General features: G+C 47.7%; 1 protein-coding gene across 4 annotated transcripts in view; it reads left to right on the forward strand.

Moving 5' to 3' along the window:
- Positions 1-1,267: 1,267 nt before the first annotated feature.
- FAM3B (FAM3 metabolism regulating signaling molecule B) overlaps positions 1,268-24,613 on the forward strand; it is a 55,085-nt gene continuing 31,739 nt past the window's right edge. The window contains exons 1-2 of one of the 4 annotated variants that reach the window (XM_007968598.3): positions 1,631-1,753; positions 7,586-7,729. In XM_007968598.3, the coding sequence (XP_007966789.1) occupies positions 1,735-1,753; positions 7,586-7,729 (163 nt within the window). In that variant the 5' untranslated portion in view covers positions 1,631-1,734. Of the gene's footprint in view, positions 1,754-7,585; positions 7,730-24,613 lie in introns of all 4 variants that reach the window. The other 3 variants (XM_007968586.3, XM_007968578.3, XM_007968640.3) reach the window with 3 other exon arrangements.

The following is a 24,613-nucleotide window of genomic DNA, read 5'->3' on the forward strand; positions in this document are numbered from 1 at the left end:
CCTACGTACAATGGAATTTTATTCAGTCTTGGAAAGAAATTTTAACACGTACTATATAGCATGGATGAACTTTGAGGACATGATGCTAAGTGAAATAAACCAGTCAAAAAAGACAAATACTGTATGATTCCGCTTATATGAAGTATCTAGAGTACTCAAATTCATAGAAAAAGTGGAATGGTAGTTTCCAGGGACTGGGGCAGGGGTAAATGGTGAGTTGTGTAATGGGTACGGAATTTTAGTTTTGCAAGATGAAAAAGTTCTGGAGATCAGTAATGTGAATTTATCTAACTCTATTGAACTTTACACTTCAAGATGACATTTTTAAACCACATTTTTAAAAAATTGAAAACAAACCCAGAGATAAAAGCCTTACCTCTGAAATCAGGTGAGCTAACGATGAAGGTAAGATTGGTGGTCAGTTCATATGTTTAAGGGAATTGTTCGAACTAGCTGGAGAGTGGCTTCTTAGTATTCTTGCAAAGCACATCCGAGTGGCATCCAAACTCAAATGCGCCATGCTCAGGCCCAACGCTGGCATGATTCTTGAGTCATTAGGAAGGATTCCTTACTATGGAGACCCCTGTCTTCTGGTCCCTCTGGTTTGCAGGTGGGGATGAACTGGAGGAATAAAGCCACGTTGTCCACAGGACATGTGTCCCTAGAACTTCCCAGGAGCAAAGACAATGGTGGAGGAAGACTCAGGGCCAAGCCCGCCAGGGTGACCCACAGGGTGGATGATGTCCCTGGGAAGGCAGGGCACTTTGGGCTTCTTGAGAGAGGAGAGGCAGGAGCAGAGTAAAACTACCAAGAACCAGCCGGACCCTGGGGTGGGGACTGGGTCTTTCGCAGACCCTGCTTCCATGGAGCTCTCTTCTGCAAAAGTGACAAGTTAAAACTGGGTTCAGAGTTTTAACTTGCCCTTGGTAGCCTGAGGCCACTGTGACTGTCGTGGGCCAGAAGTGCTATAAAAACCTGATGAGTGTTTGGAATGAAGGTGTACCCGTGGATGGAGAGAGAGGAGCTATTCCTATTCGGGGATCCTGATGTCTTCACACACTTGCCTGACCCCCACTCCTGAAGCTCCTTGGTCATCATATCATATAAAGGAGGACTTGCAGACCTGTGCTGTGGCCAGAGGGGCTGGGCGTGGCCGTTGCTTCACTGTCCCAGAATGAATTCATCATCCTGGCAGTAAAAGAGAAGAGGTGGGGCACCTGCTGGGCTGGGCTGGGCTCACCTGCGACTGTTCTGGAGGAAGGGAAGAAGACCGATGGCCTCAGACAGTGGACATGGACTGCGAACTTGGCTGGGCCTCTGCTTTGTCGTTTGGGTCATGCTTTCCTTTCCTCTTGGGAGACATTAAATGGGAGCCTAGGGGGCCGAAGCATCAAGTGGCGCCGTTTCCTCCCTTCAGAGCCAACCCTGCTGGGCTTCTCGGGTCAGATCAGCCCTGGCCCGGGGTCAGCCCGGCGGGGAAAGCGGCCCCCCTCCGCTGGCGACCTCAGAGCTCCAGGGCACAGCCCAGCGCACCTGCCCCTCCCACGCCCGCCCAGCGCACCTGCCGGGTCCGCACCTGCACCTGCCATTTGCCCGACTGGCTGCGCACCCAGCTGGCACGCCCCTGCCCGACACGACTGCTGACCGCCCCTTGCCTTCCTGACCCGGGGGCTCAGCTGGCTGCTGTCGCCTGGGAGCTGCCGCCAGGGCCAGGAGTGGAGCGGCACCTGGAAGATGCGCCCGTTGATAAGCGGTGAGTGCGCCCCCGCCTAGGGGCGGGGGTAGGGGCGGGAAGGAGGACACCGGGGGAAGGGTCGCTTCCTGGCCGTGCCTGGGACCCTCCAAACTGAACAAAAGGGTGAGAGCTGGCGCTTGGCGCCGAGGCTAGTCTTAGACCTGGGATCAGGAACGCGGGAAGCGATTCCAGAGGGGGCGAACAGCGGTGGTTTCTAGCAGGGTTCCCCGACCTTGTTTCCCTGCGCTCTCCCGGCTGTTCCCGCCGCCCCAGCCGGGGTGCGTGGCGTAGGAGAGGAACCTGGAATGTAACATTGTAACATTTTACTTGGAAAGTAGGTTGGAGGGGAGCCCAGGCACAGCCCCACACCCCTCCTGGGCTCCCCACCCTTCTCCTTCCTGGAGAGGGTACATGCCTGCCTGCACCCCGACCTCGCACGCCAGGTAGGGGCTGGCCGCTGCCAGTTGATAAGGCTGTTTTTTTTTTTCCCATTTTTCAAACGACTTGACACTGTAGACGATTTGGAAAAATAGGAAAAAGGAAAGGAGAAACCCATTATTTTGACCAGTCATCACCGTTTCTTGCCTTCTGTCTTAGCTGTGTCTGTGTCCTCTGTCACTTTCCTGTCACAGGCCATCTCGGGTCCTGGTGTCCACTGCCCTGGCCTCTGTCACACATGCCCTTTCTAATTGGTTTTGCGGGTCTCCTCCTATAATCTGAAGAATGTGGATTCCTCCTGGAGCGACGCAGCCTGGCTGTGTGTGAAATGGAAGGTTCAGAAGTGGCAAGTTATCTGGGCCTCTTTGGTAGATCACTTCCTGGTCTGGGATCTCAGGTCCTCTGTGGTGAGGGTGTTGGACTAAACCATCGCCATTCCTGCCAGCACCAGCATTCTGGTGGTGATCACACTCCAGCAAGTTCTAAATGCTGTCTTTTCTGCACCATTCGCAAATGTAGGAAAGCCGCATTTTAAGATTTTTGCTTTGTGTAGAATATTCATATTTTCCTTAAAAACTATGAATGACACTGTTTTTGATAACTTGTGTGGATTATAGGAGAGATATATATCTCCTTCCTTAGGGCACCAACTTTCATTGTAGCTATTCTGGAAGAGTGTTTTCCATGATTTCTGTATTGTATAATTATTATTTCCTGGTGACTTCTGGACAATACCGAATATGATTACATTGCTTTCCCTCACTTTTGATTTCATGAACTAAAGATCAGGAGGCATTCTTGGAGTGGGCGTTGTCCTGGACGCTTCTGTCCAGTGCTGGGTTTGCTCCAGGCAGACGTTCCCAGGAGGGACATTCAGACTGAATGGAAGGAGCAAGTTGAGCTGCCACCATGCCTTCACCTGCAGGGCCTGGTAGTGGGTATCTTTATGCCTTGAGATGGGCATTGGCGTATGGACAGTCAAGGCGGGTTATGCTGCACACCTGCTGTGGTGTTTCAGAGTGGCCCTTCCTAGCACTTCTGCCAAAAAGCCCTCCTGCCCAGTGCCCAGGACTGTGATGACAGTGGACACTGAGGCCAGCAAAGCCTGGGATCCCAAAGACAGTGAGTCCCAAAATACGGACCATCCACCCTCAGCAATCCTGGCCTCTCAAGTACAAAAGGTGTGGGTGTGGCCTTCATGGTGAGGTGATCTGAATACATGTTGGCAAGGCAGCAGTGACAGCAGCTTCCCTGTCCTCATTCAGGTTGAAGGAAATCCCACCAATAGAAGTGGATCCTAGGGCCTGAGATTGCCCTTTTTAGGTGGCCCTTGGATTGGAGGGAGGGAGAGAGCCCTAAAATCCTCCTACCTGTAACCCGGCGTCATATCCATTTGGTTTCAGGATTACTTTCTTTCTGGCACTTTTTAGATGTTTATTGTTTACAGACAGGGTCTTGCTTTGTAGCCCAGACTGAAGTGCAATGGAGTGATCATAGCTCACTGCAGCCTTGAACTCATAGGTTCAAGTAATCCTCCTGCCTCAGCCTCCTGAGTAGCTGAGAGTACAGGCACATGCCACCACGCCCAGCTAATTTTTTTAAACTTTTTGTAGAGATGGGGTCTTGCTATGTTGCCTAGGCTGGTCATGAACTCCTGGCCTCAAGCTGAACTCCTGGGCTCCTCGGCTTTCCAAAATGCTGAGGTAACAGGTGTGAGCCACTGCCCCCAGTTTCTGGCTCTTAAGTGAAGCAGCGAGGGTGCTCCTGAGACCCCTGTGGATCTGAGAGTGGGGATTGGCTGGGACATGTGCACATGCACCCACACACATTCACACAGAGGCAGACACACTAGAGGTGAGTCTCTTAGGAGAAAGTTCACTGGCTTTCCTCCTGTGCCAAGAACAGCCTTTGCTGTAACACTCATCCTGTCTGCTGCTCAGCAAGCACAGTGGAAGACATTTCCATGAGCCAATGATGACTTTATTACCTTACGGGGAAAGGCAGGATCCTGGTTACAAAATCACAGAAGTGTTCCTGGACTCTGTACTTCCTGCCCCGCCTCTGAAGCTGATGGGTCTCCTCCCCTTGGGGCAGGCCCATCAGGGCTCCGGGAGTTGTCTTAGTGGAGGCCCTGGGCTCCCAAGCTTTCTTCTTCCCAAGTGTGTCCCAGCTTAGGGGCTGATTCTTCCCTGCTGCCTGGTGTCTGAGCCTCTGTCTTGACAGGCTGCCTTGGCTCCTGCCCATCCTGCTTTCACACCCAGGACTGAGCTCTGATTGCTGGTGTTCAACCCACAGAGAGGCTGTGCCACAGCTCACCCGGTGCTATATTGGGGCTGAACTGTGCCTCCCTGCACAACTCCCCAACCCCGTTTACATGTTGTCGTCCTAATCCCTGCCCAGTATCTCAGAATGCGACTGGATCTGGAGATAGGGTCGTTAAAGAGGTATTTCAGGTACAATGAGGTCATCAGGGTGAGCCCTGATCCGATCTGATTGGTGACCTTATAAGGAGGAGATGAGGACACACACAGAGGCCCTGTGAGGACACAGGGAGAAGACACCATCCACAATCCAAGGAGAGAGGCTCAGAGGAACCTTGATCTTGGACTTCCAGCCTCCAGAATCTTGAGAAAATAAATTTCAATTTCAATTTTTTTTTTTTGTCTTGCTGTCACCCAGGCTGGAGTGCAATATTGCAGTCGTAGCTCCCTGCAACCTCAAAGTTCTGGGCTCAGGCAATCCTGCCTCAGCCTCCTGAGTAATTGGGACTACAGGTCTGCACCACCACACCTGACTATTCTTTTAAAATTTTTCTGTAGACATGGGGTCTCATTATGTTGCCCAGGATGGTCTCAAACTCCTGAGATCAAGCCACCCCTCCACCTTGGCCTCCCAAAGTGCTGGGATTACAGGCGTGAACCATTGAGCCCAGCCTAAATGTCTATTGTTGAAGCCTCCCAGTTTGTGTTAGTTTGTTACAGCAGCTTGAGGAAATGATGCTGCCTGCCTGGATTTTGTCTGTCACCTCCTGGCTACTACGTCCTGCCCTCTCTCTCGTGGCTGGGATACTTCTGTGACTTTGTGCTAGACCTGAGCACAGGCTGCTGGTCCAGCTTACCACGCATCTTCTGATGATGTGCCGATCCCAGTGCCGGTGACTGGATCTGCCTCCAGACTCTAGGTCATGGCTTCTCCCAGCCAGGTACATCTCCCAGCCATTGTAATCTAGACTGTCCCCAACCTAGAGGCCATTGGATGTGCCCCTCACCCAAAGCACAGATACTCTCTAGTCTTCCTGGGAGTCCTGAAAAGTGTCCCGGAAGAGAGCTCCCTGCCACACCAGGACCCGCCATGGGCTAGCTACCCTTCTTCTTGTGAGGACACTTGGCTATTTATTCTCCATTTTCTTCTCTGTCATGTCCACCTATTTGTTTTTGTTCAGCTGAGGACACAGTTACCTCTTCCTTTGTGTAGCTGCTTGTTAACACATTCAAAAGGTAGATAATGTTCCTTTTCAACCTGCTCCAAGCTAAACAGCAGCTTGTTGCTCAGGATCTCACGTGTGGCATGTTGTCTAGAAGAGTCTCTGAACATTGTCTGGTTAGCCAGTTTCCTTCTTCAAATACAACACTGGGGTGAAATAGTCCAACTGTGACCCACATGCACAGGATACAGGGGACAGCCCTTGCCTTTGTCACAGCTGTTGTCATAGCCCACTCTGCACTCTGTGTTCATCCAATAGAATTTTCTGGAACGTCAGTGACCCACACAGTGTCCCAGGCATGCTGCGTGGCCCTGGAGGGAGGCATCTGTGGCATCTGTGTGGGCGCTGTGGCTGGGCTGCGTAGGGAAGAGCACCCTCTAGGCAGAGACCACTGTTGCAGAGGAGTGAGCCCGGGAGTGTAGCGCCCATAGGTGGCTGAGCACAGCCGTTGGCACTGCTGCAGGAGAGGGACTTGCAAGGCCACACCTGTCTCTTTTTGTTTTCTGTGTCTGGTTTAACTACTTTGAGATGCCCCTCCAGTCCTAGAAACTGCACTGATCACACTGCCTTGGGCCTCTCCCCAGAGGAAACCACCTATGCTTACTAGTCTAACAATCTTAGCAGTTTGGAAATTCAAAATTTAAAAATGGTGTTGAAATATGCATTTGAAAAAGCAAAACAAAGCAAAACCCCAAGGCTAACCAGAAACATCTCGTTCCATCCCCATGGCTCCCTCTGCCGAAGCACTGGGCCTCCAAGCACAAGCACACGCTGCCTTGGTGCAGTACAGCCAGTTCATGGGCTGGGGACAGCTGCGTTCCTGAGAAGGGAAGGACGATCTCTAGGTGCTGGAAGTTCAGCTGAGGTCCAGAGCTGCACCTTGGGTGGGTGGAGGGGTGGAGCCCATTGTCGGGCCCTTCAGACTCGACATTCCCTTCTCTTCCTTTCCTTTTTCCTCCTTTCCTCATTTCCCCTTCACTTCCTTTCTTCTTTCCTCCCTGTCTCTCCCTTCTTCCTTCCTTCTCTTACTTCTTAGGACTGTACCTATTAGCACATACTTAAATGCATTAGGCACATACACCATGACCCATCCTACTCAGGGCCTGTGGTCATCCCTGCCTGGTAGCAATCTGGATAAGCGAACTACTGAATGAGTTCTGATCTATGCTGTATTTAGGGAGCAAATTCTAAAAGCCTTGGCCATGGGTTGCCTATGAAAAGACAGAGAGCTGCCCCCCAGGCCTCTGGTGACCCAGGAGGAGATCAATGTCTTTTCCTTGGAAATTGTGCTGCTCACATCAAACAAGAGAAGTAAGATATTGTTGCCAATCAACCGGAAATATATCTCCAGGGACTTTCTGTCATTGGGAACCTTGACTGGCCCAGCAGGCACATCCACGATGATAGAACAGGTTTGGGGACTTTTCCCCAGTGTTACGTGACCAGGCCTTGATCCAGCAAGAATCCGTTGCATGCTTGCTGGCGTCAGCTACTATTCCCAGTGCTGGTGATATGGAAATAAACAAAAGAGACAGAGCTTTACCCCTGAAGGTTTCAGTGTAATTGCAGGAGCGTGCTCAAATCCAGTTGTGTCTCACAAAGGGAATGAGCCACTTTTGTTTTTTCAGGTTCACGTTGGGCATGCTGGTTCACAAGGTGCTTGATTAGCTGTTTTGACGTTAACATTCAAGGAAGCACTTAAGACCCAAACCAACAGCAAATACAACTTGCCCTTGAAAGCATTCCTGTCTTGTTTGTATTCTCTGATACTGTCTACTTCGAAGGCCCTGACACCGCCTCCCACCTTGCCTGTAGCTCAGTCCCCTGACACTGGGCCAGGATGAAAAGCCACAGGAGGGATGGGGAGAGCCAAGAGCTGGGGCCACCACCAAGTCCTTCACAGCAGCTGCTTGGTGTCCTCTCTGCAGGCCCGCTCAAGGTGGTGTTCCTGGTCCTTGCCTCCTTATGTGCCTGGTATTCGGGGTACCTACTCGCAGAGCTCATTCCAGATGCACCCCTGTCCAGTGCTGCCTATAGCATCCACAGCATCGGGGAGAGGCCTGTCCTCAAAGGTGAGTGCCGTTCTTGGGGCAGACGGCTGCCTTCATGGCTTGTGTACAGAGGGAGGAGTGGTAGTTTCTGCCCAGCCTGGGGCTTGGGGGGCCCTGACGGCTTTATATCAGGAAGGAGGAGGACAGAAGTATTTTGCAGTTATTCATTTAGGTCCTACACCATTCCAAGGCACGTGCCGCTGCTGACCCCACGTGAGACTAGAACAGTGTGGCTTCTGGTTACCAGCACAAACCTGCAGCCTGACCTTGAACTGTGCTCTTTCGGCCCAGATCTTGGCTTCCTCCCATGGGAAGCACAGGAGGGTCCAGGTTCTGCGCTCCAGAATCATTTTAAGGTTTCTATCAGACTGAATAGCTGTTGGAAAGTCTTCTGTAATGTCTTGGGAAGCAAAAGCAAGTAACTGAGTAGATGTGAAAGAAAGGTCAGACATTGTATGTCGGTGAACAGAGGCCCTCAACCATCAGCTTAGGAAAGGCCCAGCTCTCTGTAGGGTGGCTGCTTTCTGTCCTTCCCTGCAATCAAGGTGGGTTTTTCTGAGAGCCTGCTGTGTGCTGGGCATGTCCAGGAGCTAAGGAGAGACAGAGGACAAGCACACGAGGTCCCTGTCCCTTTGGCACTGAGACCCTAGTGAGGGGAGGTGACAGCTTAACACATGAACAAATGTGATTTGAGGGAGGATGGGAGGGGAAAGCCTCTGAGAAGGAGGTGAAAATTGAGAAGTGATCTCAGTGAAGCAAGGGAGTAGACTGTGCTTGGTTCTGAGGGCTGTGTGCCAGTTTGGTTGGGAGCATCGTGGCTTAGTCCACCCAGGTTACTGTAAGAGAATACCATAGACTGGGGGCTTTATAAACAACACATTTATTTCTCACAGTGTTGGAGGCTGGGAAGTTCAAGATCAAGGTACCTGCAGATTTCTTGTGTGGGGGGTACCTGCATTCTGCTTCTAAGATGGCTCCTTCTGCCAAACGAGGTCTCTGAGGCCCCTTTCATAAAGGCACTGCTCCCATTCCTGAAGGCTTCACCTGCCAAAGGCCCCACCTCCTAACACCAGCACACTGGGGGTTAGGTTCCAACATATGAATTTTGGGAAGACCTCTTCAGTCCATAGCACATGAATTGGAAATTGGGGGCCCAGAGACAGACCTGAGACAAGATTTGTCTAAAAGCAAAACAAATGAAATATGGACAAATATTTTAAAATCAAGAGATTTCCCATAAAACTCCATGTTTATAGCATCTCTTGAAACAGTAGAAGCTCTTGTACCCGAGGCCCTCATTCCTGCAAGACCACGATCAGCCACAGATGGGCAGGCTGTGGTTACACAAGGGCCAGATTCTGGCCAGGACCAAAGGCATTCATCCAGTGGCCCAGGTGTAAAGTCAAAGGAACAGGGAAGGAACAAGGGAAATGAGGTCCTTGTGCTTTATACATAGAAAGAGTACCTATAAGTTGCACTGATCACTATGTTCTTTACCCTGGTTTCAATCTTATTTTACAATACACATTCTGGGAAAGACTGAATTATTGCCGAAGGAAACGCCTACTGTCAAAGTCCATTTATTTATTAATTCAGCAGGTATACTTAGTAACAGCCTCCCTCTCTGGGCCATGGTCTGAGTGCACGTGTTTTAAGGTTCATCCTTTATTTCTAAGAACCTCAGAGTCTACTGGAGAAGAACTTAAAAGCCAAATCATAATGTTAGCTGTTGGGAAGGGGTGAAATTTCAAAGGATTTATTAAAAATTATGTTGGAAAACTGTGGAACGCTCTGATAGTAGACTGCTCCCTTTTCAAAATTTCACTGCAAATAGATATGCTGGTATATTTTTAATACAAAAATAAAGTACAAAAAAACAATTTGCACAAATATAAAAAACTGGGTAATGGTAAAATACTTCTGTAAAAACCATTTCTTTTCAGATTAATTACCTTTTATGACCAAAAAAAAAAGGAGAAAAAATAACTTCTTAAGAATTGACTATGACTGGGTGTTTTTATTTTTCAAAAGATTTTTGCCTTGAACTTGCCTGTTATCACACTTCCTTATTGCATCTAGGCTTTGGGTGAAGGATATGTGTGTTGCGGGCATGGAAGACGCCCTCAAAGGGGTTACTTTCTCTTTCAGTAATTTTTTTACATATCATTCATTCATTCGTTTTTATTTCAATAGCTTTAGGGGTACCAGTGGTTTTTGGTTACATGGATGAATTGTATACGTGAAGGCTATGATTTTAGTCTACCCATTACTGAGTGGTATATACGTCATACCCAATATGTAGTTTGTTATCCCTCACCCCCCTCTTACCCCCGCTTCTGAGTCTCTAGTGTCCATGATATCATTCTTATGCTTTTGCATGCCTGTGGCTTGGCACCCACTTACAAGTAAGAACATGCAATATCTAGCTTTCCACTCCCGAATTACTTCACTTAGAATAATGGCCTCCAGTTCCATCCAAGTTGCTGCAAAAGACATTATTTTGTTCTTTTTTATGGCTGAGTGGTATTCCGTGGCGTATATATACCACATCTACTCTTCAGTTGATAGGCACTTAGATTGGTTCCATATGTTTGCAATTGTGAATTGTGCTGCAGTAAACATACACGTGCATTTTTACACACAATTTAAAGTTTGTCCGGGAAGTGGTGCCTCTGAAACCAGTCTTTTTAGAAGGGCTCATTAACGGGTGGGCCAGGGACGTCCCCACCTTCTTCTTGTGACTGAAGGAGGGCTGAGCTCCCAAAGGTGGTGGGAGAGGGGTGGCAAGTGGCTGTGATGTTCATGTCCTGGCTCCTGTGACTTGAAAAGCTCCACTTTGGGGGGATATGGGACTGCTTGGGGCCTGCTGGGCGCAGCGTTTTGGGGCTAACCCTGCTGAGAGATCCAGGTGGGGAATGCTGCTTTGCAGCAAGGCTTATTTGGTGTTGGCAGCACCGGCATGGCTGGTGCAATGCTTTCAAGGAACAGCCTCACCCAAAACACAGGTGCTTTCCTGTCCACGTGCTGCATGTTCAGCCTCTTAGGGCTGCTCCCTCAAGCTGCTCCTAGGTTGACATTGCTGAATTGTTAGGAAAGATGGTGTTTTCCCCAGCTTCAGAGCAACTTCAAGGATTGAGGCTCAGGTCCTGGTATCAGTGCAGGTTCTGGGATTTCTCAGTTACACTTTGCTCATGCAGGGCACTGTCCTGCAGGATGTTCATCTTAGATGTCCACAGGTGCCCCCATGCATTTACCTAGTGACCAACACGCTGCATCCGAATCTGAAGCACAGGAACAGACACATTCAGACTTGAGATTGGTACTGGGTACTGAGAGAAGCCACTGAGAAGCTAGAAAATGAAGAACTCAACACAGTTGCTAGAAATGGATGGAAACTAGGAATCCAGGAGCACATGGATGATTATCCATCCTTGAAAGGACTCATGGAGTTCCTCCAACACAGATGAGGACCCTGTGTTCCTTGAGCCTATGGTCTGGTGGAAGACATTGCTGTTCCTTAACTAGAGCAAGGCCTGGTGGCTCTGCACTGGGCTAGCTACCAAGGCAGAGAGGTGCTTTGGGCTGGGCTGATAGGACCTACAAGCTAAGTGGGAAGGAGAAGCTGTGCAGGAGGAGAGTGACCCTGGGAGGAGGACTCCTGGGATCTGAGCGACTTCCATGTGTGGCTATCAGCATGTTAAAGACCGTAGGGCAATGAAGGGTGGTGCATTCATTTCTTGCCTTTGAAGGTTGGGTGTTCAGCCTTATGGTTAGGTTGGGCCAGGGCTTGGTCTATAAACCAGAAGGATCAAGGGAACTGCCTTTCCTGCGTGTCTGCAAAGCACAGACCTTGCTGTTCTGTTCAGGAGCTCTTTCCAGCCAGGCTAGGTCTGGGCAAGCCAGAGAGGCATTCTCGAGTCACACAAGTGTAGGGCTCAGCACCTATACTTAATTTAAATTCATTTGATCCTGTCTTCCTTTAACATTTTGATATTTGTTCATCGTGGGTTATTTTGCATTCATGTTGTTTTTTTTTTTAACAATTATTGCATTCAACTGTTACTTATTTTGATTCTTGAGCTTTTGGGTACCCCCTTAAGCTTCACACCTGAAGCCAGCACCTCACTGGCCTCACCCCAGTTCCAGCTACTCCTGTCTCTCTCTCAGACATGTTGTCACTACAAGTCCATGTGGAAGAAGGCTAGAAGCGTCTCAGTGCAATGCTACCTTAGATTGAAAAAAGGTGCTCTGCTGACCAAGGCAGAAAGGTGCCTGTGGATGGTGATTTTGTACAGGAGTGCTAAGCAGGCATTGCAGGGGTTCGCACCACTGAACCCATTTGTAGATGTAATGGCCACCCGTTTAGGTGAATGTGAGCAGATACAAAGGAATAAAGACGGCCCAGCCTGCCCCAGGCTTGCTGTGTAAGTGGTGTGGGGGGAGCAAGGGAGGGTCATCTCTCAGGCTGATGGGAAGGTGGCTGCTGAGCTTCGACACCCTGTCACCTCTCGAGTGTCAGTTAGCACATTAATCCAAGCATTGCTGTTCGAGGGGACTGCCCAGCGAGGCAGAAACAAGACACACTTGGCAGAGTATGAGAGCACGGAAGGATGGCTAATACGGCCTTTCCATGTCTGAATGGGCATCGCTGCAGAAGTGAATGAACCATGTTTTCCTCCTTGTTCTAAGAAGACAGCACTGAGCCCACCAGCTTCCACAGCTAGCTAGAGGACGAAGCTGCAGGGCACAGATTGGGAGCTAGAATTTTTAGTAATTAGGATTTTGAAGAGCAGATCCAGCTGCCCAGGAAACTTGGGAGCTCCAAGTCACCCCTTGCCCACCCCTCATCCTGTGCCCAGAGTTCCAAGGAAAGTGACCCTGAGGTGCTTCTCAATACCACATTTGAGTCTTTTTTCTCAAAATCGATCTTTTAATTATAGTATGCTATGTGGTCATCAACACAGTGATACACAGGAGTTTCTTAGACATATGCAGCACGAAGCATGCCATACACATCTGTGGGCAAATCCAAGTTTTCTGATTTGGGTCCTATTAGGACATAACCAAGGAGTCTTCTGTGTTAGGAAATTCTGAACTGTAACTTCCTGTATCTCAAAGAATAATAAAATATATGTATTTATAGTGCTTTATAAATCTAAAAGCAAGAAAGCATATAATCTTTGTCCCAAACTACCTTTTATAAATTTCACCTCTGGAGATTAGGTAGACACAGTGTCTGAGAAGAAATGTCTGGAATCAGGACCCTCTAACGACTGCAGCACGGCACTAGTGCACAGCGAGACGGCTCAAGGGCAAACGATTCAGACCCTGAGAGGACTGACCTACTACACGCCACTTTCTGTCCTTCCTCTCACCCTCAACCCTTGGTCATTCAGTCTGTCAGCACCAGTGTTCTGGAACTGCTTTCCAGACTACCACATCGCCAAACCCAGAGCTGCTAGAACTAGGGGGGACTCAGATGCTGGGCCCCAGCTTTCCCACCACCTTTTCCCCATATTATCCTCAGGGTGGCATCTTTGTGCGTTCCTGCCCAGGCCCCCACGGGCTGTTGCTGCTGCTACTCCTTCCCCGCCTCCCCTTCTCTCCTCCTCTTCTTAGATCTCCCTTCATCTCCCTCCTCCTCCTCCTCTTTGTCCTCTTCCTCATCCTCCTTTCCCTTCTCCTCCTCCCCATCCTCCTCCCTCTATCCTCCTCCCCCTCTTCCCCCTTCTCCCCCTTTTCCTCCTCTTGCCCCTCTTTCTCCTCCTCCTCTCCTTTCCTCCCTTCTCTTCCTCTTGTTATTTCTCTCCTCTTTCCTCATATCCCCACCTTCTTTCCTTCTCTCCCCGCTCCTCCTCATCTTCTCTTCTACCTCATCCTCCATCCCCTCCCCGCCTCCATCATCCTCCTTCTCCTGTCCCTCCTCCTCCTCCTTTTCCAGCTTGCCCGCTCAGGCTGGCCAAACTCCAGCCACTGCATCATGTTTTCTTCATACCCAGGGCCCAGAAGACCCAGTAACCAACTCCTCCCTGCCCTCAGTTTCCTGATCTGTGTAGCCTAAGGCTGGTGAGATTTTATTTTTTATTTATTTACATTTTTTATTGAGACAGTGACATGGTTTGGCTGTGTTCCCACCCAAATCTCATTTTGAATTGTAGTTTTCATAATCTGCATGTTTCATGGGAGGGACCCAGTGGGAAGTAATTGAATCATGGGGGCAGTTACCCCCATGCTTCTGTTCTCATGATAGTGAGTGAGTTCTCACAAGATTTGATGGTTTCATAAGGGCTCCCCCTTTGCTCAATTCTCATTCTTCTTCTTCTTGCTGCCACCATGTGAAGAGGGACATGTTTCCTTCCTCTTCCGCCATGATTGTAAGTTTCCTGAGGCCTCCCCAGCCCTGGAGAACTGCTAGTCAATTAAACTTCTTTCCTTTATAAATTACCCAGTCTTGGGTATTTCTTCATAGCAGCATGAGAATGAACTGATACAGACTGGGTCTTGCTCTGTTGCCCAGGCTGGAGTGCACTGACAGGATCCTGGCTCACTGCAGCTGGCTGGAGAGATTTTAAACAGCTCCATCCCCGAACTGCCTACCAAAAACAAAGGAGTCCCTCAATAAGTATACGTTGACTGAGTGGCTTCATTAGTTAAGGAAGGGGCTTTGCAATACAGTGACCCTGTTTTAAGGACAGGAACAGTGAGGTTCAGTCCATGCAACTGGTTCTTGGAGTGGCACTGCTGGTTCCTGCTCACTTTCTTTCATATTGGAGCTCCCAGCCACCTCTTCTAGAACTGGCATTAATGTTGAGCTCATTGACCTTTGGGTTCTAGAATCCAGCTTTCTGGCAAGCTGGAGACATTTGTTGCCATTCCCATGATGCCCTTGGCCTCCATCATTCCCCAGAGATGAAGGATCGAGAGTCCTCGGGCCCATGTAGGAGCTCATTTGATGCCAAGGTACCCCCACCTGAAAAATAAGAACTTGCAGACTTTCTTTTCAACAGCAAGGACCAGGAGAGAGCTCCTGGTATCCACTTGTTTCTCTGAGCACCTTTATTGTGTCACTGGACAATCACTGTAGCGCTGAACATCAGTGCTTGCCTCCTGAGGAAACTGAGGCACCGAGCACTTTACCAGCTTCATGGCCAAGATTATGGGGAGTGAGACCCCTGAGTCTCCAGGCCTTACTGCCATGCCGCAGCTGTAGCGTCTCACCCCTGGCGGCTTTCAGGCTTTCCTTTATCCGTGTGCACCCTGCTTTGTCCACCTGCTTACCTATCCTTTCCTAAGTGCAGCTGCAGAGGGCCTTTCGTTCTGGTCTTGGACCCCATCCTCCTTATCCTTGCAGGTCTACACTCTCCTTGTGTTCATGCCATGGAGATTGCCTCCCCATCATTTCTACATAGGCTGAATCTGAGCTCATCAGTGTGTCTCGCTGAATTTCCTTTCTAGACACGGCCTCTTCTGCCCCTCATGTGATCCCTGTGGTTGCTGGAAATCTGTTTGAGCACCAGCTGCTCCTGCTAGGGCCTCTCTCTGTGTTTCTCTAGTCCTCTTATTACTGGGAGGATTGAGGCTCACACTGGGTTCATCTGTGGTGTGAAAGACTGTCCTCACCCAGCAAGGCACAGAACCCTGGCTCTTACCTGGCTCCTTCTCATCCTGTGAAGCCCAGTTGCCTGGATCGCCCTCCTCCCTTCCTCCCCATCTCTCTGTCTCTACCCCACCCCCCTACCCCACCCCTCATTTTCTTCTTAACCACTGAACCAAGGATCAAGTTAAAGTTTTTATCACACTGTGCAGGGCCTCCTTGGTTTTGTATACTGATTCCCTTTTATTCCCACTTCCGTCTTCAGTTCCCCACACCCCTGAGGTGTTTAAGGATGCCTTTATGTTTGAATATCTGACTGCAGAATGGGCCACTGTGTTTGGCAGGCATGTCCTTCAGTGTCATTTTGTAGACCCCATTCTAGTTCTCCTTTGTCCTTCAGGACCAAGCCTTGAGGGCGCATCTTCATGGAGGTCTCTCAGAGGGCCATGCTCCACACCATCCCGCCTAGGCCCATTTCCCACTCTGTGCACTTGAGGTCAAGCCCGGACTGGCCTCCAGCTCCTCACCTCCTTGCTGTTCTGCTGCAGGGATAGACTTGGGTGAAATTTCCTTTGGGATATATCTACCTAGGAGTGGAACTATTTGGCCATAGGGCAGCTGGAGACATTATGCCCATGATGCCCTTAATTTGACTGAGCCAAGCTAGAGGCCTTCCTCCAACACCTGGTGCATGGAGCTCCCTCCTCCCCATATTCACCTGCAAGCTTCAGGAACCACCTTCCTGAGTTGGCCCATCCTGAGAGGTGCTCCGGGGACCTCACTGCACCAACAGGCAGCTCTCAGGTTACCAATGAGTTTATGAACACCAAGTTGAGCCTGAGGCTGCTATTTCTTTCTGACAGACAGGAGGAGGAATGAGAAACAGCTTAGGAGAAAAACTCGCGCTCACTAGAACCCCAGTGGGTGCACACCGGATGCAGAGTGCCGATGCCGGAGGGCCCATGCAAGAGGGTGCTGAGCTCTTCCCACGGCAGCCAGAGCCAAGGGCTGCTCCGGGCAGGCTGTGACCGCGCGGCACGTTTATGAAGCCTTTGTCCCCATCGCCCCATTCTGTAAATCACAAATTCCCACTTCGCTGGCTTTTCTGTTGGGCTGTTCTCTTTTCCTACTTTATTTGCAGGGAGTTTCTTATCTATATTGAGCGATTAGATTAATGCCTACTTTGTACATAGCGCATATCATCATCTGAAAAGATCTTTGGCCGAGTGTCATGGCTCACGCCTGTAATCCCAGCACTTTGGGAGGCCAAGGTGGGTGGATCACTTGAGGTCAGTTGTTCAAGACCAGCCTGGCCAACATGGTGAAACTCTGTCTCTACTAAAAATACAAAAATTAACCAGGCATGGTGGTGGGCATCTGTAGTCCCAGCTACTTGGGAGGCTGAGGCAGGAGAATCACTTGAACCCAGGAGGTGGAAGTTGCAGTGAGCTAAGATGGCACCACTGTACTCCAGCCTGGGTGACAGAGTGAGACTGTCTCAAAAAAAAAAAAAAAAATATATATATATATATATATATTCTTTGACTTTACTTTCTGCCTCTTCTATTTGTGTGTGAGCTATTCTATTCATGCTATACCTGTAGAATCTAGGCCAGTTTCTGGTGTTTAATAAATGTTTGTGAGTGAGTAAAGGAGTGAATCTAGTTTAGAGCCATGTGTAGCCCACACACAGCTCACAGCCCCAGGCTGTACAGGTGAGCTTCAGGGGAGAGTCACTAGAAACAGCACCCTGTTGACTTTGTCTTGCATATAGTCAGATCTTAGGGAGGGCCATCATTTTCTCAGAAAGTCTTGTAAAACAGAACTAAACCAAACACATCAGCTGTGTTCAGTCACCTCCCTAGACTCTCAACCAAAACAAAATGAACTGACAACTCTTAAATGGCCATAGTTGAGGTAACACTGAAATTCAAGTCATGAAAACTAACATGTAATGCTAATCTTGCCACTAACTCGCTGTTAACATCTTGGAGTTGTTCCTTATCTGTCAGTGAGGGTGCATAGCAGATGCCACCTATACCTAAGGCTCTTTCCAGTCTTGAGATGACATCTACCTCCAATGGTGCCATGTCCTCTGAAATATCGCTGTCCTTAGTAAAACCCAGGATTACCCCGGAAGCACATTGTGTAGGATTCACTGCAGTGCCCTCTGGCTAAAGTCATATAGGAGCAATGCTACTCTCACTTGGTGGCAAAGGCTTAAGGCTTAATAAAGGTGACACAGTGCTGGGAATGGCCACCAACCCGGGGCGGGGGGAGTTCAGCAACTTTTGACAGTGGCTTCCCTTAGCCAAATGCACACCCAGCCATACTACTTTCACTGGACTCAGAAGCACCTAATAAATAATTAGCATTGATTAGCAGAGAAACAAACACTCTTTGATGGCTTCTGGTCTTTGGATTTTGCAGACTGGACTTTTAATCTCCTATAGAACAATGAGGTAATTGAAATGGTCAGAATGCCATATGCAAACAGCCACCTCCTTTGTTTGCCTAGTCTATATTGACAGGATCTTATTTCATGACTCGATAGTTCTAGTGACTGCATGGATCTCCTACCCTCTGGAATAATCTTCCTTGTTTATAGGAGTTAAAATGAGATCATTGTTCCCAAATCAGGAAGTATTTTTAAAAGACAGATTCCTGGACCCCACTCTGGGAAATTCAAAGCTCCCTAGGTCCAGGGTGGAAGCTAAGAACCTGTATTTATTTTAATGTTTTAAACTTGGCTTCATACAGAGCCAAATTTGATCATCCTGGAACTAAGCAGTTGTTATGGTTTCTTTTAAATCTAAGGTTCTTTGTGATTTGTATCTGAATTTCATAAAACCTCCTCTCCACTCTTCCAAGTCCCAGTGTACACATTCCTGTGGTTACAGCACATCTGGGGAAAGCCACCAGGAGAGTCCAGACGCAAGGCTGCACGAGCTCCATAGCTAGGTTCTCATTGCTGTCGCTACTTTCAGAGCCGGGTAAAGTAGCTATCGTATTATAAACCAGGAGTTGCCCGTAAGGACGAGGAATCAGGTGGATTTTCCTCAGCAAGAGAATAATTTCTTAGACTGAAACTGACAGCAGAAGGCCGACTGCATCTTAGGGAATGGTGTCGCTGCTGGAGGCTTTCAGTCTTAAACAAGCCAACTTTTCATGAGGCATAAAAAACAGGAGACTAAATAGAAGGCCCACTGTTCTCCCTGGCTGGGACACTGGCTTCTACGTAAGCCACAGGAACTTTACCTTTTGATTGTTTGGGGTAAGGAATTCCAGGAAAAACACTGAAGACCTTGATGTGGTTCTCTAGGCAGGGTTTGGAAAGAACTGTTTTCCCAGGAGCTGTTTCCACCCTCCAACCGCACACTGAGTTAGGAACATGGTCTTCTTTCTTCATTCACGTGATGATACTTTGTGCTTCTGGGAAATGGATGGAGGACTCAGAAAGCCTACTGACTCTTTTTTTTAATGACACATGGGTTCCCTGCCCATTCCCAGGCCCTGTGAGGAAACACAAAGGCCCATCTGGGTGTCATCCTTAGTCACTAAAGCCACATACTCCCTGGAGCGTATGAGGCACATCAAACGCCTCCCTTCTGGAAAGCCCACCTGCACATGTCCGCATGAAACAGGACTCTCACTTTGCAGAGCTCCAGGGGCTGCAAGTCTGGAAGCTGGGGAGGAGGCCATGCTCCTGGCTGACGGGCTGCCAGGCCCTGTAGTGGGGACCTGCTCGTTCTGCTGCTGACCCCGTAGGAGGAGTCCCTGGGGAGAGCATCCCTATGGGACCCCCACAATGGCCCCGCTGGAAACTCCAGCACCAGCCCTTTGGGTGAGTGTCCTGGGTCCAAGGGTGGGAGTGCTGGGCAGGCCTGTGTAGGCCTGTGCACCCTAAGCCCCAGCCCCTGAGGCAGGAGGAGGGACAGGAACAAGTTAGGCTAGAACTCAGCCCACTGTTCTCCAGTTGGGGCTCTTCTCACCCAAGCTCCTCCTTTCCCTCCACCTAAGTTTAGAAGCTGCTGCTCCTGCCTTGGGAACCTGTCATGGGATTGAGGCCAGGCCTGGTGCCCTTTGATCATTGCAAAGGTTCCCAGTGCCTGTTGGTGCCAGAGCCATGGAAAGCCGGGAAACAAAGAATGCAGATGTCAGGTGGGAGGAAAGCCCAGGTACCCTGTGGCCCTTCAGCCTCCCAGGGTGCTTATAAAAGAAATATTTAATGCATCTGAAATAAACTTTACCTGGAAAGCATTTACTGCTAGTTTCAGAATGAAAAATGTATTTTTAGGTCAAAACTGTTATTCGATATGTTTGCAGGCACAACCCTTAGCTAAATCACAAAACACGGATTATTTTATAAATCTTTCCACCATTTCTGGAAAGAAGTACTCCTTGGCTTTGTTATCCTCTCCTCCCTCGTTAGTTAAAGGTTTAACTTTGAATATAGGCTTAACTTCTCTCTGCTTCCTATATTGCTTTTGAGGTTTATTGACCAGAACATGTGACTTGCACAGGAGCCAGAATCATCCCAAAGGTTAGTAGAGACTGGAGAAATATGAGGACCAGATATTTATACCAGTTTAGTTGCAAAGAGACACTGCCTTATTCATCTTGTGTTCCCATTTCTGTTTGTCTTAAGATATTTTTTAATTTCCCTTTTAATTTCTTCTCTAATCCATTTTAATTTCTTCTCTGATCCATTGGTTGTTCAGGAACATGTTGTTAAATGTCTACATATTTGTAGATTTCCTGAAATTATTCCTGTGATTAATTTCTAGTTTCATACCCTCATGGTGGGGATCTTCTCTTTGCCTCCTTTGTGGTGTCTTCAGATCCTGTTTGCCCATTTGTAATGGTTCAGCTGGCTTCACCACAAAGGAAAACTACCTTTTCCATCTTCCCTTGCTACCTCTTGTGCTAAGCTGCTGCCATACTGTTGTCCTAATGACCATACCCTCCAGGATGCAGAGGTGGTTTTATCTTTTAGGAACCATCAGGGCCATGGGTGTGGCATGCCATCCACCTCTGTGAGTAAGCGTACCACACCTGTCAGCATGCACAGCGTGTCTGTGTAGAGGCACGCATCCTCTTCGTCCTCCAACTGAGAGGATTCTGTATCCAGGTTACTCCCTGCAGCATCCTGATGATGACAAAAAGACCTGGAAGTGTTTCCGAGACACAGTTCATAAGTCTCTGAGAGCAGGTCCTGGTTAAACGAACCATGGAGCTGCCGTGCTGAGAACAGCACTGCCCACGGGAAAGTGGATAGGTCTGTGCGCTTGTGAAGGGAACAGGTCGCCAACGCTAAAGGGGAGCACAGGCTCCAGGGGAGGATTCCTGAGTATTCCCATTCGTGTATTCTCTCTGAATTGAGAGAATACACGAATTTGCATACACAGGGTATCTGCAAAGTTGGGAACCAGGACACACCTACTTTTAAACTGTCAGTTACATTTTCAAATGCTATATTCAATGTGTTTTCAGGCAAATACCTAAGTAATGAGTATAATTATTAAATTGAAAAAAAGGAACAAAATGCAGAGTGTCCAAAAATCTAGAAACAGTGGAAAAACTGGTCTATAGCACGTTTTCATGTGAGCAATTGGACACTTGCTTTAAATTTAGGTATCTGGAAATTGACAAAAAACAAAACAAAGCAAAAACATTAAGTTAATTGTTTGAAAAGTTTCACCACATTGGCCAGGCTGGTCTCAAACTCCTGACCTCAGGAGATCCACCCGCTTTGGCCTCACAAAGTGCTGGAATTACAGGCCTGAGCCACCGTGCCTGGCTGAGTATTTTTAAAAAGAGAAAAGAAACTGTAGGCTATTTGAGTGTTAACTGCTAAGGAATAAAATAAAACAGGGAGTGGGGCTGGGTGGTACTGGGGTAGGCTGGAGTGTTGAGATGAGATGGGGTCGGCAAGGAGAAAGATCTGAAGGAGGGGGCCAGCCTTCAGGATTGGTGTGAGCACTCACGGGAGAGCTCTGTGTTTTCACCTACTGGGAATGGAGGACTGTGGTCACCAAGAAACCCAGACCACGTCCGGCTCGGCCCTGACAGCTTGCTCTGATGTCACAGCACCTCTCTGTGCCCAGTTTTCTCCAGCAGGCCCTTCCAGCACCAGTGCTGTTTGCCCTGGTCATGATAGCTTTTTTATTTTATTATTATTATTTTTTGAGACGGAGTCTTGCTCTGTCGCCCAGGCTGGAGTGCAGTGGCAGGATCTCGGCTCACTGCAAGCTCCGCCTCCCGGGTTCACGCCATCCTCCTGCCTCAGCCTCCCGAGTAGCTGGGACTACAGGCGCCCGCTACCTCGCCCGGCTAGTTTTTTTGTATTTTTTAAGTAGAGACGGGGTTTCACCGTGTTAGCCAGGATGGTCTCGATCTCCTGACCTCGTGATTCGCCCATCTCGGCCTCCCAAAGTGCTGAGATTACAGGCTTGAGCCACCGCGCCCGGCCCATGATAGCTTTTATCTTTAATTAATTCATTGGCAGCATGTGTTGATATACGTATACATTGTGGAATGGCCCAATCAAGCCACTTAACATGCATCACCTCACATATTTAACATTTTTATGTGATGAAAACACTTAAAATGTACTCTAATGGTGATTTTCGTGTATACAATGCAGTAGTTCCCCCTACTTATCTGTGGTTTTGCTTTCTGTGATTTCACTTACCTTTGGCCATTCACAGTGCAAATATACTAAATGGAAAACCCCAGAAAAAAGCAATTTATATGTTTTAAATTGTGTGCCATTTTGATTGGTGTGATGTAATCTCACACCTTCTCGCCTTGTCCTGCCTTATCCCACGGGGAACGTGAATCTTCCCTTTGCCCAGCATCACGGTGCTGTACGCACTCCCTGCCTGTTAGTCACTTAGGAGCCAGCCTGGTCATCAGATTGACTGTCACAGTATCTGTGTTCAAGTCACCTTTATTTTACTGAATAATGGCTCCACAGAGCAAGAGTAGAGGTGCTGGCAACTTGGATATGCCAAAGAGAAGCCGGAAAGTGCTTGCTTGCTTGCTTTCTTCCTTTTTTTTTTTTTTTTGAGATGAAGTCATGCTCCATCACCCAAGCTGGAGTGCAGTCGCGCCATCTTTGCTCACTGCAACCTCCGCCTCCCAGGTTCAAGTGATTCTCCTGCCTCAGCCTCCCAAGTAGCTGGAATTACAGGTGCTCACCACCATGCGTGGCTCATTGTATTTTTAGCAGAGACAGGGTTTTGCCATGTTGGCCAGGCTGGTCAACTCCTGAGCTCAGGTGATCTGCCCATCTCAGCCTCCCAAAGTATGGGATTACAGGCATGAACCACCATGCCCAGCTGGAAAGTACTTTCTTTAAGTGAAAAGGTGAAAGCTCTCGATTTCATGAGGAAAGAAAAAAATCGTTTGCTGAATTTGCTAAGAACTTCAATAAATACAGTAAGATATTTTGCGAGAGACCACATTCATGTAACTTTATTAGAGTTAGTTGTTAATCTCTTGCTCCAACTAATTTATAAATTAAACTGTATTGTTAATTGTTGTTAATCTCTTACTTTGCCTAATTTGTAAATTAAACTTTATCACAGGTATGTCTGTATAGGAAAAAAATAATAATAATATAGGTAGAGCATCCCAAATCTGAAAACACACAACCTGAAATGCTTCAAAATCTAAAACTTTTTGAGCAGCGACATGATACTCCAAGGAAATATTCATCGGAGGATTTTGGATTTGGGATTTTCAGATTTGGGATGTTCAACTGGTAAGCATACTGCAAACATTCCAAGATCCAAAAAAATTTGAAACACTGCTGGTCCCAAGCATTTTGGAGAAGGGATACCCAACTGGTATATATAGGGTTCTGTACTATTTGTGGCTTCATGCATCCACCTGGTATCTTGGAATGTACCCTTTGTGAATGACAGGAAGACCACTGTATATTGTTATTAACTGTAGTCACTATGATGTGCAATAGATCTGTTGAACTTATTCCTCCTGTGTAGCTGAAACTTTGTACATTTCGACCAACATCTTCGCAAACCCTGAACCTCTGGCCTCTGGTAAGACCATCCTCCTCTCACCATCCTACTCTCTGCTTCTATGAGTTCAACTTGTTTAGATTCCACATGTAGGTGAGAACACGTGGTGTTTGTCTTTCTGTGGGTGTGTTGTTTCTCTTAGCATAATGTCCTCCACATTCATCTACCTTGTCACAAATGGCAGGATTTCCTTCTCTTTTAGGCTGAATAGTATTTTATCGTGCACTCTATTATACCACATTTTCCTTATTCATTCATTCGTCGATGGGCACGTAGGTTGATTCCGTATTTGGCTATTGTGAATAATGCTGCAGTGAACCTGGGAGTACAGATCTCTGTTTGACATACTGATTTCATATCCTTTGGATGTATGCTCAGATGTGAGATTGCTGAATCATATATTCTACTTTTAATTATTTGAGGAATCTCCATACTGTTTTTCCATAATGGTTATACTAACCTATGTTCCCACCAATAGCGTATAGGGTTTTCTTTGCTCCACATCTTCACCAACACTCGTTATCTTTCCTGTTATTAGTAATAGCCATTCTAACAGGTGTGAGCTGGTGCATTGCCCTGATTGTCAGTAATATTGAACATTTTTTCATATACGTTTTAGTTATTTGTATGTCTTATTTGGAAAAATCTTTATCAAGTTCTTTACCCATTTTTCAATCAGGTTTTTTATTTGTTTTCTTGTTATTGGTTTTTTGGGTTCCTTGTATGTTTTGAATATTAATCACTTACCAGATTTACACTTTGCAAACATTCTCCCCCATTTTGTAGGTTATCTCTTCACTCCGTTGATTGTTTCCTTTGCTGTGCAGAAACTTTTTGGTTTGATGTAATTCCCTTTGCCAATTTTTGCTTGTGTTGCCTGTATTTTTAGGGCATATTCCCCAAATCATTGCCCAAACCAACATCATGGAGCTTTTCCCTTATATTTTATCTAGTAATTTCATATTTTCAGGTCTTATGTTTAAGTCGTTAATTTATTTTGAGTTGACTTTTTTATGTGGTGTGAGATGAGGATCTAATTTCATTCTTCTGCATATGGAGATCCAGTTTTCCCAATACCATTTATTGAAGGGACTGTCCTTTCTCCATTAACTTGAGTTGATACTATGATGTTAACTGTGGGCTTTTCATATGTGGTCTTTATTGTGTTAAGGAACATTATCATGAAAGGATTTCAATTTTGTCAAATTCTTTTCTTGCTTCTACTTTCTGTCTAAACCATATGACATTATCATACAGCTTTTGTCC

This window comes from Chlorocebus sabaeus, chromosome 2, assembly GCF_047675955.1.
Source record: "Chlorocebus sabaeus isolate Y175 chromosome 2, mChlSab1.0.hap1, whole genome shotgun sequence".
NCBI classification, from domain to species: domain Eukaryota; kingdom Metazoa; phylum Chordata; class Mammalia; order Primates; family Cercopithecidae; genus Chlorocebus; species Chlorocebus sabaeus.